The 17093-nt window shown below is 40.1% G+C and overlaps 1 protein-coding gene across 19 annotated transcripts in view; it reads right to left on the bottom strand.

Moving 5' to 3' along the window:
- LOC5568484 (F-actin-methionine sulfoxide oxidase Mical) overlaps positions 1–17093 on the bottom strand; it is a 210712-nt gene that overhangs the window by 65212 nt on the left and 128407 nt on the right. For 17 of the 19 annotated variants that reach the window (XR_002499458.1, XR_002499459.1, XR_002499460.1 and 14 more), the window contains 4 exons: positions 12681–13023; positions 11164–12610; positions 5214–5567; positions 5076–5146 (listed from right to left, as the gene is read on the bottom strand). Coding sequence is in view for 5 of the 19 variants with exons in the window: in XM_021840381.1 (XP_021696073.1) it covers positions 5076–5146; positions 5214–5567; positions 11164–12610; positions 12681–13022 (2214 nt within the window). In the remaining 14 variants the exon portion in view is untranslated. Of the gene's footprint in view, positions 1–5075; positions 5147–5213; positions 5568–11163; positions 12611–12680; positions 13024–14543; positions 14879–17093 lie in introns of those variants that run through there. The other 2 variants (XR_002499474.1, XR_002499473.1) reach the window with 2 other exon arrangements.

The raw sequence follows: 17093 nt of genomic DNA, 5'->3' as shown, positions 1-17093 counted from the left end.
CCTGCTTGTAAAACTCATTAGATTAGACCTGCTTGTACAGCTCCAAGCACTGTTCCGTTTAAAACGAACCGTTAGGATAAAAAGTATATGAGTGGATGTATGCTCACTACTGAGGTTGGAAATCATTATATATAAATTTTTTATGACATGACATGATTTGTAATTTTTCCTGAAAATCATGGTTCCAGGTCATTTGGCTGAATGCCGTTTGGCCGAACGCCATTTGGCCGAAACTAAAAACCAATAGTGAACTTCAGCTAGCATGCATTTGTAATGAATTTCCAAGCCAATTTTCAAAGAACTTTTTTCTGCTTATTTTTAAACAAGGATAAATCATCATTGATATACAAACAATCAGCTTTTTAGTGTTAGTTCAAGAAACACCCGGTGCAGGAAAAAGAACATCTTAAATGTAAGCAATTATTCACTTTTCTGCTAGCGGCAATAGCTGCCAGCAGAGGTTTTCGCATTGCTTTTGACAGTAACTAAAATGATTTACGACTTTTTTTGAAAGAACAGCCTACGATCAAAAGAAGGATTAATTTCTTATGAAAATTTATTCAAGTGTAATGCAAATAATCATTATATCAGTATAACTAAAAAGAAATGCCGATGATTTGACGATATCCCAATTATAATATAAGCCGAATTATTGTCAAGAGTTATAAAACCAGTAAAACAAGAAAGAATATCCTATGTTTAAAAGAACGAAAATATCTGATGTAATCGTTAAAATCAATAAATTATCATCTCTAGCGGTTTACGGACAAAAGGTCGAAAGACAAAAGGTTGAAAGGACAAAACGTCGAAAGACAAAAGGTCGAATGTACAAAAAGTCAAAATTATTTACTTGGTGGGAAATTTTTCCTTCCTTGAAAAAAGTCCCTACTTTTTCGTTCTTCAACCTTTTGTCCTTTCGACCTTTTGTCTTTCGACCTTCTGTTCTTTCGATCTTTTGTCATAGCTTCTCCCTAGCACACCGTTGGTGACCCAGAGACGAAACAACCATCAGCTATGAATCTTGACGCGATGTGCGGAGTTCACAATTCCGTCCTGAATTAACGGGTTGATTTTATCATTCTATTGAAGCACGTATGTAGCGACAAACATGACATTATAAAAATAAACAAGTCAAGTAATCAGTTATTGGTCTACACTATTGAATCCTACACATTAGCAATTTGATTTTTTTTTTTGTTCGAAATTCGGCCGAACGATCCGTTCGGCCAAACGGCATTCGGCCAAATGGTCGGAAACCCTGTTACATAACATTTATCAAGACCCCCATGACATTGGTTGACGATGCCTAAGTGGGTCGCGACCCACAGTTTGGAAACCTATGATCTGGACTGAAAAACTGCACCGAACGGTATGGCGTTGAGTGAGTTTCACGCGCTACCTGACGGTGTAAAGGGCATGCTACTGGGTGAGGGAGGGCTCTCACTCCGCACTCTGTAATCATCTGTTCGATGGCAGCAAACAAACGCCATCGGGTGTTAAGGATGGGTGCTACCACTGCTCCACTAGGGTGGATCAAAATTCGAAAAAGTTTGAAAATCCGATCTCCCATATCTTACTTACCATCCTCACGAAAATAATAATGGTTTCCTGTGAAATTTTCAGCTTTTTCGATTTATAAGAGGCCAATTACATTACTAACAAATGAATTTCAAAGAAATTACTATGGAAAAAAAATTAAAAATGTTCCAAACAAAAATGTTAGTACTGAGATGTAAGAATAAATCTCATAAAGAAAACTTATTTTTCAAATATAATGTAGCTGAAACATATACTGATATTAGAGTATTAAGTGGTTGTTACTTTTTAACAATTTCTCCATAGTAATTTCCACAAACACATCGTCTTTAGGCCACCTTTAAATCACCACCAAAAAAAGCTGAAAATTCCGCTGAGCACTATTTTTATCGTAAGGATAATAAGGAAGACATGAAAGATTGAATTTTCAAACCTTTTTGAATTTTGAACCGCCCTACTGCTCTACTCACATGCATGTAACTGCAACAGCACAGCAAACCCAGTAGGGCAGTTGACGTAATGCATTCAGCTCTGCGCTGTCTCAATTCGGCAGCAGCAGGTGCCCTATATACAGCGACTGTAGGTATTGTTCGTACCATTTGGCAAGGTGGCTTGGTGTGTAAATTGCCGGCTAATCCCCGTGTACGTGCATATCGTTGTTTTGTCGATAAGGAGCAATTGCAAACCGTGTAGGGCAATCTGACTGAGAGGTAATGAGGCAGAACTGTGACGTTTGGATTATATGGTTGAGGAATTCGTCTGGTAAACACACAAAGCGGTTGATTGAATCGAATTGAGACGATTGATCGTCGTCCTGATTTGTTCATCTATTGATTGCGATTCGATGAAGTGTAGTTTTGCCTTAAATTTGCCTAACAGTATTCGTAAATTAAAATGGACTCAACAAGTTGTTCCTTGATGGTGAGGTTTTTTGATTCTGTAGCGAAATCCATGATAAATTTGAGCTCTTTGAGTTCTTGCTGTTGGGGCATTCCTTAGCCGAAAGGTTAAAGTCCGCGGCTACAAAGCAAAGCCATGCTGAAGGTGTCTGGGTTCGATTCCCAGTCGGTCTAGGATCTTTTCGTAAGAGAATTTTCTCTGGCAAACACTCCAAACCTTGTATCATTGGTAGATAGAATAAGAAACCACTGGAGCACTTTCAGTATTCATTCAACTCTTATTTAATGTTCGCGAAGATTTGCTACAGTGCCTTCGTGGACCTTCGCTGATCTATAGATATGATAATGTGGAAATACCGTACCCAACGCTTCGAATTTTGTTCAGGATAAATCTGTTGCAAACTACATCTAACGTTTAGTATGTAAATATATTTGCAAGATTATTGGTATGAGGTTGTTCATGTAACAGTTCATTCAATAGGCGATATTTGTACAAAAGTTTACGAGGGGAACAGCCCTAATTGATATAGTAATACTCGGTCGACAGAAACAATTAATTTCAAATGAAGTTCTAAATATCTCATAGATATAACTGATTCTATAAATCTAGAAAGTAACAGATGCAGTAACAATGCCATCCCAGCAGTATCATTCCCTCCCATCCCATTGCACATTAATACGAAGTGGAGTCGCCGACGAATGAACCACCATACGAAGACCAGCGTAGCCTTGACCTTTCGACGTTAATCGATAGTGGCGAAACTCCTGACATGACACCAGGTTCTGCAATAAAAAATATACACATACACAACAGCTGCTGTCGCACGTGGCATAGCTACTAAAATGTCATAAACCTCAGCCTTGACACTGCACGCTCGATGATGATCAACTTCGGTTGAGAAAAAAATGAATAATTCACCATTCCATGGTACTATCATTTTTCGTGCCAAACTACACGGACGAGAAGTGCAAATCTTAATTTTCCAATAGAGCCAAACATCATCGTACCGATTGCATCGGTTCTGAACAGGCCCCTTCACACACGCCCAAACAAAAACCAAACTGTTGCGAAACGGCAATCAATAACCATCACTCGGTTGCAAAGCCGGTAGCGGAAAAAGTTCCAATTATTTCAAAACCGTCATTTGCAGTCCTATTATTTTTTTTTTTGTTATTTGTACGAAAGCGAAACAGAGACCGGCGATTATGACGCGTAAAAATCGATTTATTTTCAAATATACGGTTGACTTATCACTAGTAGCGTTTGCTCTTGCTCACCCAAACGCGCAAATTAGCTTTGGAATTACGCCGGTTGTGGATATTTATTTGTTTTCTTCGACTGAAGTGGTGTTTTTGTGTTTGTGTCTTATCGAGAGGGTTTTTTTCTGGGTAGTCTTTGTTTTATTTACAGTGAAGTAGCGTCACTTAGCTTTGCTAATGTAAAAGATTAGGCGGTGTTATGTGGATTAGTTTGAAATTATAAGTATACATTTATACAATTCGGATTTGGGAGATAGAGATCGTTCTGGATCGGACTATGCGGAAATGCTCTTAAGTACAACGGTATCTATTCTCGCTTGTATTCACTATTCGTTTAAAAGGGGAAAAATACAGAGTTCGTCATATTATCTATAGCCTAGTATCACTCGTTTACATTTCTTGACTAAAAATCGTCTATGCCTAGTAGCGCCACTAGGTAGCTATCGACTAACCGCTCTAGTGCACCAACGGAAGTGCAGTAGAGGAACACTCCTAGCGGAATCAATAGCAGTGCTATCGAGAAAGAGGAGTACTGATAGAAGTTGTGCTGGTGACGGTGTTGTGTGGAATGGGATTGTGGGTTCATCATCATCATCATCCTACTAGTGCTGTTGATGTTGCTGGTGGTGCCGCTGTCATAGGTGCTATCAAAGGTAGTTCTAGTGCCATCCATACCTCCGGTTGAGGTAGGGCCTACTGATTGAGGAACGGTAAAAGTGGGAGTAGGGTCGGAAGTGCTTGTAATACTACAAAGGGAAGGTGTTGGATTTGTGGGAGTAAGACTAGCGATAGCAGCTAAGGATTCGGGAATGTCTGTACTGTCTGTATCTGATCCGGGTGGGGATCCAGGGGCAATATTGCCATTCTCATCCTAATTCGAATGAAGAAAATTGATAATTGATTTGAATTCGCAACAGAGAGATGGCTAGCATTATCATGAATAGTGTGAAACCGATGCAAACAGTTATAAACCAAATGAAGTACATTAAATGTAATGAAGAGTTAAAAGCATGCAACGTTGTACTATGATCTACATGACCGAGTTTTAAAGCAGCTCAAACCTTCGTTCGTCTCTAAACTATATCTACAAAGCACCTGTACATATGAACTCTACAGATCCAAAGATCCAACAAGAAATGATCTACAACTACGACTACTATACGCTACAGTGATGATGATGGTAGGTTGGTTGGTGTTTTGTGGATGGATTGGCAGCTAGGTCTAGGGACCGCCGCTGGACAAGGCAGCGACGAGCTGCCGGTGTACGGGATGTTCTAGGAAGAATCGATCGAAACCGACCATCCGAGCGAATGGTGGCTGAAAGGCGAAATGGACGAGACAGACGGCCACCAGAAAGCGACCGACGCTCGCGATACTTACAATGTTGCCAAACTTTTCGTAGCTGCGGCGTTTCTTCGCTCGTTTCGTCGTGTCGGTCTGTGGTGAGGCCACTGCAAACGAATAAAAATCAAACATTAGCTCCGCGAACACCCTCCGATCCGATTAGGATTTAATTACTTGGACTAGATTCCGCTCCCAGCACCCTGCGGCTCCGTTTGATGCGTTCCTCTTCGTGATAGTTGGTTGACTTCCGCCCTAAGCCGGCAACGGCTCCGGGACCAGGCACGATCACCGGAACGGCGGCCGGTGCCGTAGCCTTCAGGGCCGCGAACCGTCGCAGCTTGGAGAACTCCTCCATGCTGTCGATCTGCTGCTTCTGCTTGAACTCCGCGTAGTCCAGCTTGGGGTGCTTGACGTGCGGAATTTCCCCGCGGAACACCTCGCAAATCTGCTCCAGATAGTTGAGCCACAGCTTGGAGTCCACGCCGGCTAAGGTGAGCGATTCCTGACCGGACATGATTCGCGGGATTGCTGGAAGAGGGCGGGGGAAGGGTGCGTTCTTACCGTTCGGATTTTGGCGTTTTTTTTGTAACTTGGAAGTGGCTGCAGTGGAATGCAAAGTTCGTGCGTGGACGTTAATTTCGTCGAAGATGTCTACTTGAAGTGTGCAAAGTTCAGATTTCTAGGAAGTTTTCCTATCGATATTGCAAAGCCTAAAGTTTGCAAAGCTCTGAAACCTGGCGAACATCGAAGAAAGTACCTACTTACATGAACGCATTTGAACATACATGACTTATAGCTTTTCTTGAGTACAGGTGTAATCGAAGCGTTCTAACGCTAGACAATAATAAACTGAGCGGTTCCATTTGAATTCGAATGTCGGTTTACTTTTGTATTTTTTGATTTGGCTGAAATTTGGCATATGCTTTGGGGCTGTCCATTAATTACGTAAGACAATTTTCGGGGTTTTTCAACCCCCCCTCCTCCCATGGTAAGATTTTTTGTATGAAAATGAAAAATAAATTGTATGGCAAGTAAGAATTCTCAGACCAGACCATTTTCAACAAGTTTACCTTTTTTTTTTAAATCATAACTTTTTTGTCCATCTTGACCCACTGTGCAAAAGACTTCATTTTTTGTCTACTTTAACATATAAAAAAATAAAAAAAAAACAAAAATACTATTTTTGAGAAAATTGATTTTTAAGCTTTATTTTCGATATATAAAAAATTACAACATTTTTTTTTACAGTGTATATTTTTTTCCACATAGTCCCAACAATAACCTAAAACTTTGCGGGAGGCACCAAACTGATCGGACAAACCGTTTCTAAGTTATAATTGTTTGAAAATTATTAAGGATTTTTTTCTTAGGCCCTCCTCAAAAGTAAGGCTAGAGTCAAAATGGCGAGCCGATGATGCAAAAAGGCATTTTTGGGCATAAAGAAAGCATGTGCAAAATTTCATCCAAATCAAAAAATATAAAAATGAAATTTGGGAAAAAAAAGTCGTCATTTTCTGTGGAACCGCTCACATGCGCTCAGTCTCAGTTCAATTTGCAAACTAACAGATTACCCTTTTCGTGACGCCTATTAGGCGAAACAGTTTGGAATCAAACTTCTAAGATTGCACTAAAACTTTAAAGGCACTAGTCTCGTGTAGATAGCATCCAACAACAGTGCACTTTTTATTGTGGCTTTGTACACTATCAGAAAGCTTAAAACAAGAAGATCAAAAGCGTTTGCAAACTATTTCGGAAGAGAAGCCTTTCAAGCTTCTGTAATGAAGCCTTAACCCTCTAATACCCAAATTTTTATTTTCTAAACATGTTTTGGGCATTTATTTATTTTTATTCGCAAATTTTTAAATTTTGGTTTTTGATTTTTATAATTTTTATTTTTGAACATCCCTAGCTTTTTTCATTTTTTCTTGAAGCCTTTTCTAGTTGTTGATTTTTGGCAATAATAAAAATTTTAATTGTTACGGTATTTTGAAAAATATTAAATTTTTAATTTTTTTTCGGAGCGTATTTTATTTTCCGTGTAATTAACGGAAAAACAGGTTTGAAATGATTTTAATACCACCAGGCTCTTCGTTCGTGATAGGTGAATCGTAGAAAAATATAAAAGTTACGATTTTTTATATTACACGTTAAATGAAGCCCAGGCATTTGTAGGTTATATAAGAATGCAATTTTTCGAACAATTTCTAAAAATACAAAAAAGTTCCAAAAGTCATAAAAAACTTTTCTTATATGCGTGTTATGAGTCAAGGTATAAGCCAAAAATAAAATCATTTTGATTTCCGAGCTACGAAAAAATACACAAAATTCCAAAGTGTACCCCGTCTAAAGGCGGGGTTGGGTATTAGAGGGTTAAATGCTTCCGTAAAAAATGCCTTTCAAACTTCTGAAAAAAAAAACATTCAAACTGAATAGAAACCTTTAAAGCTTCATAAGAGAATCGTTACAAGCTTTTGAAGAGAAGCCTTTTATGCTTCTGAAGAGAGTTCTTCCAAGCTTGTGAAAAAAAAGCCTTTCAAGCTTCTGTAGAGAAGCCTTTCAATCTTCTACAAGAAAATCTCTCAAGCCATAGCTTACCTGCCTTTCAAGCTCCAAAAAGCCTTTCAAGCTTCTGAAGAGAGGCCTTTCAAGCTTCTGAAAAAGAAGACTTCCGAGCTCCAGAAAAGAAGCATTTCAAGTTTTCGAAGAGACGACTTTCAAACATCTAAAAAAGCTTCTGAGAAGAAGCCTTCCAAGCTTCTGAGAAGAAGCCTTCCAAGCTTCTGAGAAGAAGCCTTCCAAGTTTATGAGAAGAAGCCTTCCAAGCTTCTGAGAAGAAGCCTTTCAAGCTTCTGAAGAGAAGCTTTTTAAGTTTCTGCAGAGAGGCCTTTCAAGCTTCTGAAAGGAGGCCTTCCAAGCTTCTGAAAAAGGCATTTCAAGTTTCTGAAAAGAAGCATTTTAAGCTTCTGAGAAGAAGCCTTCCAAGATTCTGAAGAGAAGCTTTTCAAGCTTCTGAAAAAGGCATTTCAAGCTTCTGAGAAGAAGCAGCTTCTGAGAAGAAGCCTTTCAAGCTTTTGAAGAGAAGCTTTCCAAGCTTCCAAAAATTCCAAGATTCTGAAGAGAAGCTTTTAAAGCTTCTGAAGATAAGCCTTTCAAGCTTCTGAAAAGATGCCTCCCAAGCTGAAGAGAAGCCTTTCAAGCTTCTGCAGAGAAGCTTTGAAGCTTCTGAATAGAAGCCTGTCAAGCTTCTGAAGAGAAGCTTTTCAATCTTCTGAAGAGGAGCCTTTCAAGCTTCTGAAGAGGAGCCTTTTAAGCTTCTGAGAAGTAGCCTTTCACACTTATGAAGAGAAGCCTTTCAAGCTTCTGAGAAGTAGCCTTTCACGCTTCTGCAGAGAAACTTTTCAAGCTTCTGAAGAGAAGCCTTTCAAGCTTCTGCAGAGAAGCTTTCCAAGCTTCTGAAGAGAAGCCTTTCAAGCTTCTGAAGAGAAATCTTTTAAGCTTCTGAAGGGGAGCCTTTCACGCTTATGAAGAGAAGCCTAGCAAGCTTCTGAAGAGAAGTTTTTCTAGCTTCTGAAGAGAAGCTTTTCTAGCTTCTGAAGAGAAGCCTGTCAAGCTTCTGAAGAGAAGCTTTTCAAGCTTCTACAGAAAAGCCTTTCAAGCTTCTGAAAACAAACTTTTCAACCTTCTCAAGAGAAGCCTTTCAAGTTTCTGAAGAGAAGACTTTCAAGTTTCTGAAGAGAAGCCTTCCAAGCTTCTGTAGAGAAGCTTTTCAAGTTTCTGAAGAGAAGCTTTCAAGCTTCTGAAGAGAAGCCTTTCAAGCTTCTGAAGAGAAGCTTTCCAAAGCTTCTGAAGAGAAGCCTTTCAAGCTTCTGAGAGGAAGCTTTTCAAGCTTCTGAAGAGAAGCCTTTCAAGCTTTTGAAGAGAAGCCTTTCAAGCTTCCGAAGAGAAGCCTTTCAAGCTTCTGAAGAGAAGCCTTTCAAGCTTCCGAAGAGAAGCCTTTCAAGCTTCTGAAGAGAAGCCCTTCAAGCTTCTGAAAGAAGCATTTAAAGCTTCTGAAAATAATCCTTTCAAGCTCCTAAAAATAAGTCATTCAAGTTTTTGAAACGAAGCCTTTAAAGCTTCAGAAGATAATCGTTTCAAGCTTTTGAAGAGAAGCCTTTTAAGCTTCTGAAGAGAAAACTTTCAAGCTTCTTAATAGCATTCATCGAAGCGTGTGAAGAACAGCTCTTCAAGCTTTAGCAGAGAAGCCTTTCAAGCTTCTGTAATGAAGCCTTTAAAGCTCCCGAAAAGAAGCCTTTCAAGCTCCTGCAAAAAGTCATTCAAGGGGCGGTACACTTATTACGTAAAGCAATTTTCGTGATTTTTAACCCCCCCCCCCTTCCCCCTTGATAAGATTTTTTGTATGAAAACAAAAAATAAATAAATTGTATGGCGCGTATCTCATCAGGACCCTATGAAGAAACGTCTTGAAGCTTTAGGAGGTTTAGATAGATCTCCAGTTGAATTGCTGTAATCATCACTGGAAAATTAACAATCGAAACCCTGGACAATATACTACAGGAGTAGATAAATCCGAGGCGACTCGTAACCTCACTTTTTACCAGTTCTACGATTCTAAAATTGAACTATTGAAATCATCTATTTCAACTATTCCTTACTGAGTAGGTGCACATTTGTTGTAAAAATTCATGAATTTCTATTCGTAGAACAGATAGTTTTAAGGTTCGGAAAACGCCAATGAGGCAAATCCCTAAACGAATTCCTCCAAAAGCTAAGAAATGTAATTGAAATTTTCTGGAAATAAATTGAAGAAATTCCTGAAAGCACACCTTGACAAAAAAGAAAATCCTTTCTAAAAGAATCTCCGGCAGGATTGCTTAAACAATTTCTGAAGCTTCCACAATGAATATGTGAAACAATTTATCAGGAACAAGTGGCGGAGTCTCTGGAAGGATTCTTCCACAAGTTGTTGTAAAAATTTCATTTGGTAATGATAGAAATTGTTCCAGAATTTTTTTTATGGAATTCTATAGAAGTTTTCCAAGAATCTGCGAAGCCATTTTTTTTCTTATTACTACTACTACTTTTTCCCTCCCTAATAGAAACTAGGAAAGGAAATTTTCCAATGGTATAAGAAGATTTTTTCATCTCATTTGTCTAAGGATGTCGTGAGAAATTCATATCAAATAACAGCAGTGTGTGGGGCCTTTCTTAGCCGAATGGTTATAGCCCGCTGCTAGCGGGCAAAGCCATGCTGAAGGTGTCTGGGTTCGATTCCCGGTCGGTCCAGGATCTTTTTGTAATGAAAATTTCGTAATGCGAAAATGGCAACTTTGGCAAAGAAAGCTCTCAGTTAATAACTGTGGAAGTGATCATAAGAACATTAAGCTGAGAAGCAGGCTCTGTCCCAGTGAGGACGTTAATGCCAAGAAGAAGAAGAACAGCAGTGTGTTCCCAAGTAATCCAAATTGGATTTCCGTTGATTTTCATCAATTCAACCAGAAATTTCTATAAGGATTCATCCAAGGATTCTGAAAGCATCGTCCAGATGACGCTACTTAAAAAAAAACAAATAGCGCTGTCATGCTTTATAGCAGACGTATAACAGCCCTATGGGACTAAAAAGGCGAATAAGTGGGCTTGTGCTTACTTGAGACGTGTCACTACGATTATCTTTCAGGAATTTTAATTTCCCTAATTTTTTTGCAGGATTTACAGAAGGTTTGCTTATAACAAGCTCGATGACCTTCAATAAGGCCATACAGATCTCTCGGACAGATATTTTGGACTTAATTTTGTCAGAAATCCGCCAATGATCTTCATTTGAATCCGGCAGTGTTTATACGGAATCAGAAAAAGTAAAGAAATCCGCAATAGATCTTGGAAAAAATCTTATAAGGACGCCATAAAAAATCCTTAAGGTTCTAACAAAGAGTAGAAAGAAGAGAATGAGTAAACAATCTAGTGAACTACATATGTTCCATCAAACACATCTGTAGATTTGCACCACATTATCGCTTCATAGAAACTTTCTCGGCAATGAAAACCATCCAACATCAACACTGCACTACATTTGCATTCCGAATCCACTGCAACGCACACCACCACTCTGTGCCCCACAACTCACCTAGATGATCCTCGAAGATCGATATCGCCAGCTCGTTGCACTCATCCGGGCCGCAACCGTCCAGCTCGTCCAAGTTCACCAAATCGGGCCGGTACCGATTGATCAGAGTGCACAACACCCGCCCATTGGTAAAGCACTGCGCCGCATCGGTCAACTCCTGCACAAAGTCGTTACCCTTGAGCTGGGACTTGACCCACCGCAGCAGCACAGTACCCAACGGTACCGTATCGTTGGTTCGCCGTTTCCGCTTCGTTACGATCACTTCCGGTCCCGCCGTCAGCGCGTTCGTGTCCAGGAACATTTGATCCAACAGGGCCAGGTCGTCGGTGTCCAGCAGGTGTTTCACCTGGATCATGTTCACGGAGGATTTGTTCAGGTTGGGATACCGCGTCGATGGGTCCAACGTGTACGCTCCGATGTCCCGGTGCAGATTCTCCGGAGTCGTTTGCGCCAGTAACCGATAGATAGATTCGCGCTGTGCGATCACTCCCAGAGCGCTGTTTTTCGAGTTGGAGAACAGTTTTATTGCGTAGGCCGCGTCCATACTGGACAGGAAGCCTCGGGCACAACCGGATCCAGTGGGCCAGAACGGTTCCAGAAGACTGTCACCCACGAGGCAGGAAAGTAACCGGTAGTTTTTGCGAACTGTGATTTTGCAGGAGTTGTCTGCCGCGAACATCGACGTGAAGTCGAACATCGCCACGTCCGGCTTACCGTAGTGATTGACCGCAAACTCGAGGTTTGGCATTTGGTATTTCGTTGAGAAGTTTGCCGCTTCTCGTGCGTAGTCCAGTAGCTTGGACGTGTCAACGTTTGCGGATGACAGTAATTCTGCTGGATCACCGTAATCCTGTATTATCACACCTTTGTCTAGCAGACTGTGCTTTTTGGCGGTCATCACGAAGTAATGTGTTTCGTCTTTGTAGTAAACGATGTTCTCCAGATCGATACCGGTTGTTTGGTAGAGTTCCTTGAAGAACGACTGGTTGAAGATGAACGCTACGCCGCTGATTTCTTCCACCTTGGCTTCGGCTTCTGTTTTCTTGTTGATAAAGTTGGCAGTGATGGCGATTGCGAGTTTACCACGGAACTCCTTCCGCTTGAAGCCTTCCAGAGTGTTACGTTTACCGTCGGCACCGATCAGCACGTCGAACTCGTAGTGCGACACGGCGTGATCCTCTGGAGATACGGCCGCTCGCCAACCACAGCCATCTTTGGGTTCGAGTTCTCGTATGAAGGATAACCCTTCGTGCACCTCGACACCCAACAGCAGAGCAACCTTCAGCAGGATACACTGCAGCTGCCGGATCGAGATGTGATCGATCGAACCGGCGCAGAACTTACCGTAGAACTTTTTCGCTCCGAGCGCTTTGAGATCGGTGATCAGAAATGGCCACAGATGTAGTACGTTATTCCTAGAAATCCTATCACGTTTTTCTACCACAACCTAAAGAAACCGGGGTCAGTTACGCGGCTAATGGGGATCAAATTGATCAAGGGAACAAGCCTGTACTTACCACTTTAGCACCGAGAAGTTGTGCTTCGATTGCCGTACGCAGACCGCAGGGTCCTGCGCCGATGACTAGTACACGGGTTCCGCTAGCGGCGGTACCTTTGTTGTAAACCCGATGGGAGGCCCGGGCGTCGAACTTCTTCCACAGCGCTTGCGCCTTCCAGTTGCGGATTTTCGCTTTGAACTTTGGGTAGAATTCATTCAGCGGACCGGGCCTCAGGTTCAGGATATCACACATGTTTCTGTACAAACCGAGAATCTGGCGCATGGTTGTGGCCGCGCAGAAATGATCGAACATTTCTGCGGCCAGCGACGCGGCCTCATGCTCACTGATTGCGGGATTCATTCTGGAAAGGGATAGAAAAAAAAACGGGAAATGTAGAACAATTGTGACGAAATTTAAAATAATTTATAGGCATAGTAAAATGAGACATGGAGTAAAATCTCTTCATGCAAAATAGATTTAAAAAATCAAATTTTGACGTCCTGTATAAATGATAATTGTCCTACGAGAATAGTAAATTCAACAAACATGGGACTGATAAGCATTTATGGGCAGTTTAAGTTGCTGTAATATTTATAATTAGGTATACACTACCCACTATAAGTATGGAATCGTTGCAATACTGAGTATTGCAGCACTTTTAAGTTTAGCATCACCCAAAATCCAGTGATAAAAGTTTTTTCAACAAAAATAAAAAATCGCAGGAGCTCAAAGACGTATTTTTCAAGATAACCTCAAAAATACATTGATCTAGTACTTCAGAATCACGAGATAATATTCTTTTTATGTGATGCTAAATTTTTCAAGGTGCTGCAATATTCAGTACTACGCTCAAAAAACTAATCATTTCGTATACTTTGCAATTGGGTTAAATGGAAGAATTGAAGTAAAATTTGAAAATAAGTTGCACGTCTTCTCGGTGGGAATCGAACTCACGACTCCCAATTGACTAGATAGGGCGCACTACCGTTGCGCCACGAGCGTTGTTGTTGGATGGGCATCTAATTCTTCTGAAAAAGGTACGTTTTGCGAAAGACAACGATGGCGATCGTCAACGATTCAAAACGAATCGGTATAGATCGCTATTGAAAATCACTGACTAGGGACGTGATTATCGAGTTGAAATCGAATCCAGGGTAACTGCTGCGTTCCATGGCGTAGCGGTTACGCACTTCAATTTCTCCGTTTATCCCAAATGCAAAGTATATGTAATGTTTAATTTTTCGATATTTGTTAAAACTTCTACTCGGCTGGTAGAAAACGATAAATAATAATTAAGAAATTAGTAGGATTTGTGAAAGGTAACTTGGGGTTCAACTAGTCCTAGCAGTAAACGCGCAGCTATTACGTTAAACCATGCTGATGGTGGCAAGTTCAAATTCCATCAGTTGATATTACAGAATAAGGCTGATCATAATCTTTATTTGTTCCATAATTGGACCAACCCTCTCTTTTCTTATCATCTACCTTTCGGTAATGAATCATGTTTGATAAGTGTCTGCCTGGAACAAACTATGCCAATTCAAGAAAATTACCGAGTATGACTACGACCATTACTTTTCTTCTTCTTGGCAGCACACCCCCACTACAACAGAACCTGCTTCTCGGTTTAGTGTTTTAAAAGTACATCAACTGAGAAATTTCCTTGTCTAAAGTAAATTATGATGACTCATGACGATCAAGGAAATTTCTCCAAACAGGAGATTCCTAATCGTACGGGGAATCGAACCCAGAATGGCAATCCTTTATTGCCGTATACGTCACCACAATGCTAACGAAGACCCCATTATTAGATCTATTATCGCCCTCTCCGCAAAGCACTTGTAAATCTCTCTCATAAATGTATTCAGTGAATACACGCACACAAGCCCTTAACTTTCCTCAGCGCGTCTAATAAACCGTATTAAGACCACTTTGCTCGAATCCACTCCATCCAGGATAAGGTCAATCCAAGTCCTACGCTGCCGTACTCCGCTAATAGGCGCAGCTAGCGCCGTCCTCCGTCTTTGTCAGAATCCACTATACAAACGACCGTTTTACCGAGACACGACACCGGACTAATAGCCGTCAACGCGCAAACAATTTACACCTACTCACGCGAGCTCGTCAGCTGCAACTAAACTACGAGTCGAGAATCGAAACCCATTCACCACTTACGCCTTTCGGAGATATGGCAAATCAACATCGCACCCACCGCCGCAACGCCCCAAGAAGAGAAAGAAGCAACACAAACAAACACCAATCAATCTGCTCGAAGCATACTCCAGCAGCAGGTCGTCGCATCGAGAGTTCGTTGACGAAATTCTTGTCTTCGCCAAGGTCTCCGATCGTAAGTGTAGCCACCCTCACCGACAGTCACGGTGTGTCTGTAGACCGTTATTAATGAAAAAAAGAACTATAATTCTGCCACCATTCTGCATGCATATATGATTTTATGAATTATTTATTATCAAGTATCCTCCCTGTGAATTTGATGAAGACATTTCGCTGACGGGATCACAAGTATCGAAGTTTGTGTATTTAATAGAATATTAGAATTAATAGCATATTAAAATAAGCCTTATATTATTTTAAGAATAAAAGGATTCTAAAAACGAAAAACTAATGTGTATAAGATTGATATGGTATACAAAATATATAGCATTAGTGCACCTTTTCTGAAAATTTGTCAACATTTTTCAAAAAGTATGCCATATACAAAGTATGAAATTTTGGGCCAGTATCAAGGATTGTATTTATAAATAAACCATCTTTGATGTGTTTTTCATTATTCCTTTAATATAGATTCATTGTTCATACCAATATTTCATACATAAAACTTCTAAAGCATCTATTAAATTTAAAAGATATTTCTTCAAAGCAATCGCAAACTAAAGCGATTGATTTTGATCGCATGGGCAGAGCTAGTAGCGACCAGGGCTGATAAATGTGATGAATATCGATTCTACCACATTATCCCGAACGCCATTACCCCGAATGTCATTGAACCGAATGCCATTACCCCGAATTCCATATCCCCAAATGGCCCACAACCCTGAATGATATTACCCATTACAATTCAAATTTCATGGGGAAATGTCATCAATGTCATCGTGTCAAGATAATTGTAAATTCGGGGAAACAGCATTCGGGATGATGGAATTCGGGGTAATGCTACATTCGGGGTAATGGTATTCGGGGTAATGTGAAAGAATCTTTTACTTTTCTAAAATTTTGACATTTATCAGCACTGCACATTATAGTGTCGATAGGCTGACCCTTATTTTTCGAAAATGCGATGCGTTATGAGTTCGTCATTGTAGAGTGCTCGTTTTGGTAAGAAAAAAATCAGGTAAAAATTATAAGTCCTTACGTGGACGCTAAGTGGTCCCCCAACCCCAACGGCCCTGAAGGTATTAAGCGTAGATGACCCCGTGCGCCAAATCGAGCTCGCTGCTCTAGTGTACGCAATCCGGAATTTTAGAATCGATTATCCGGAATTTGTTTTTTGAAGGAAAGGGGGGTTTAAAAAAGTGTTTTTTTGTGTATGCTGATAAAATTTTCGTTTTTCTTGTAAAGACCCCTACTGATTCTAGAAATAATTTCTGGCCACCGCATCATATAGTCAAAACAACGAAAAAAGATGATATAATAAGTTCTTTTATCGAAGATTTCAATATTTTTCTTAGTGATTCGATTATCCGGAGGATTCGATTATCCGGAGTAAAAAAATCGATACTCCGGATAATCGAGTCCGACCTGTATAATCATTTTTGTTTACGCATTTAGGCCTGTACAATGTTCTACAATATTTTGGAACAACCAATTTTGAACAACTTCGCCGAAGTACTCAAGTTTCTATCTCTTACGGTTCACGAATTATGATGTTTTTAAACAAATAAGTTAGGGTGGTCCTTAAAAAACAGTTTTTTTTATAACTTTTAATACGATAATTTCTTGGAAAAACTTTGTTCCGAGCGCTTTTAGAACTTTTGATTGCGCAACTTTTTGCCGAAGACACTACTGTTCTATATCTTATGGTTGCAGAGTTATCAGAGATTTTCTTAGAAAAAGTGGTTGTATCTAAAATTAACGTTTTAGGCGCAATCATTTTTTTAACGGTGGGTCAAATCTCAGCAACAACATTTGGTTGCGGGCCAAATTATTCGTAGTCCACAGAAAGTTTTTTTTTTATAAAATCGAGCAAAATCAGTCAAAACCTATTTTTTTTAATTTGAAAAAAAAAAATCTTGCAGATTCTTGAGTTTTTTTTTTTTGAACATCTTACCTTATTTTTTTTGAGATTGCAATCCGAGTTTTTATAAGAAAGTCCTTCCCAGAATTCTAAAAATAACATCTCCAACATTTTTCGAGAAAGCTACCCAAGATTTTGCGAGAATTTCGCCTGAGATTAAATAAGGATTAGGCGCATGA

This window comes from Aedes aegypti, chromosome 1, assembly GCF_002204515.2.
Source record: "Aedes aegypti strain LVP_AGWG chromosome 1, AaegL5.0 Primary Assembly, whole genome shotgun sequence".
Classification (NCBI taxonomy): Eukaryota; Metazoa; Arthropoda; class Insecta; order Diptera; family Culicidae; genus Aedes; species Aedes aegypti.
This window is presented reverse-complemented; position numbering and strand designations above follow the sequence as displayed.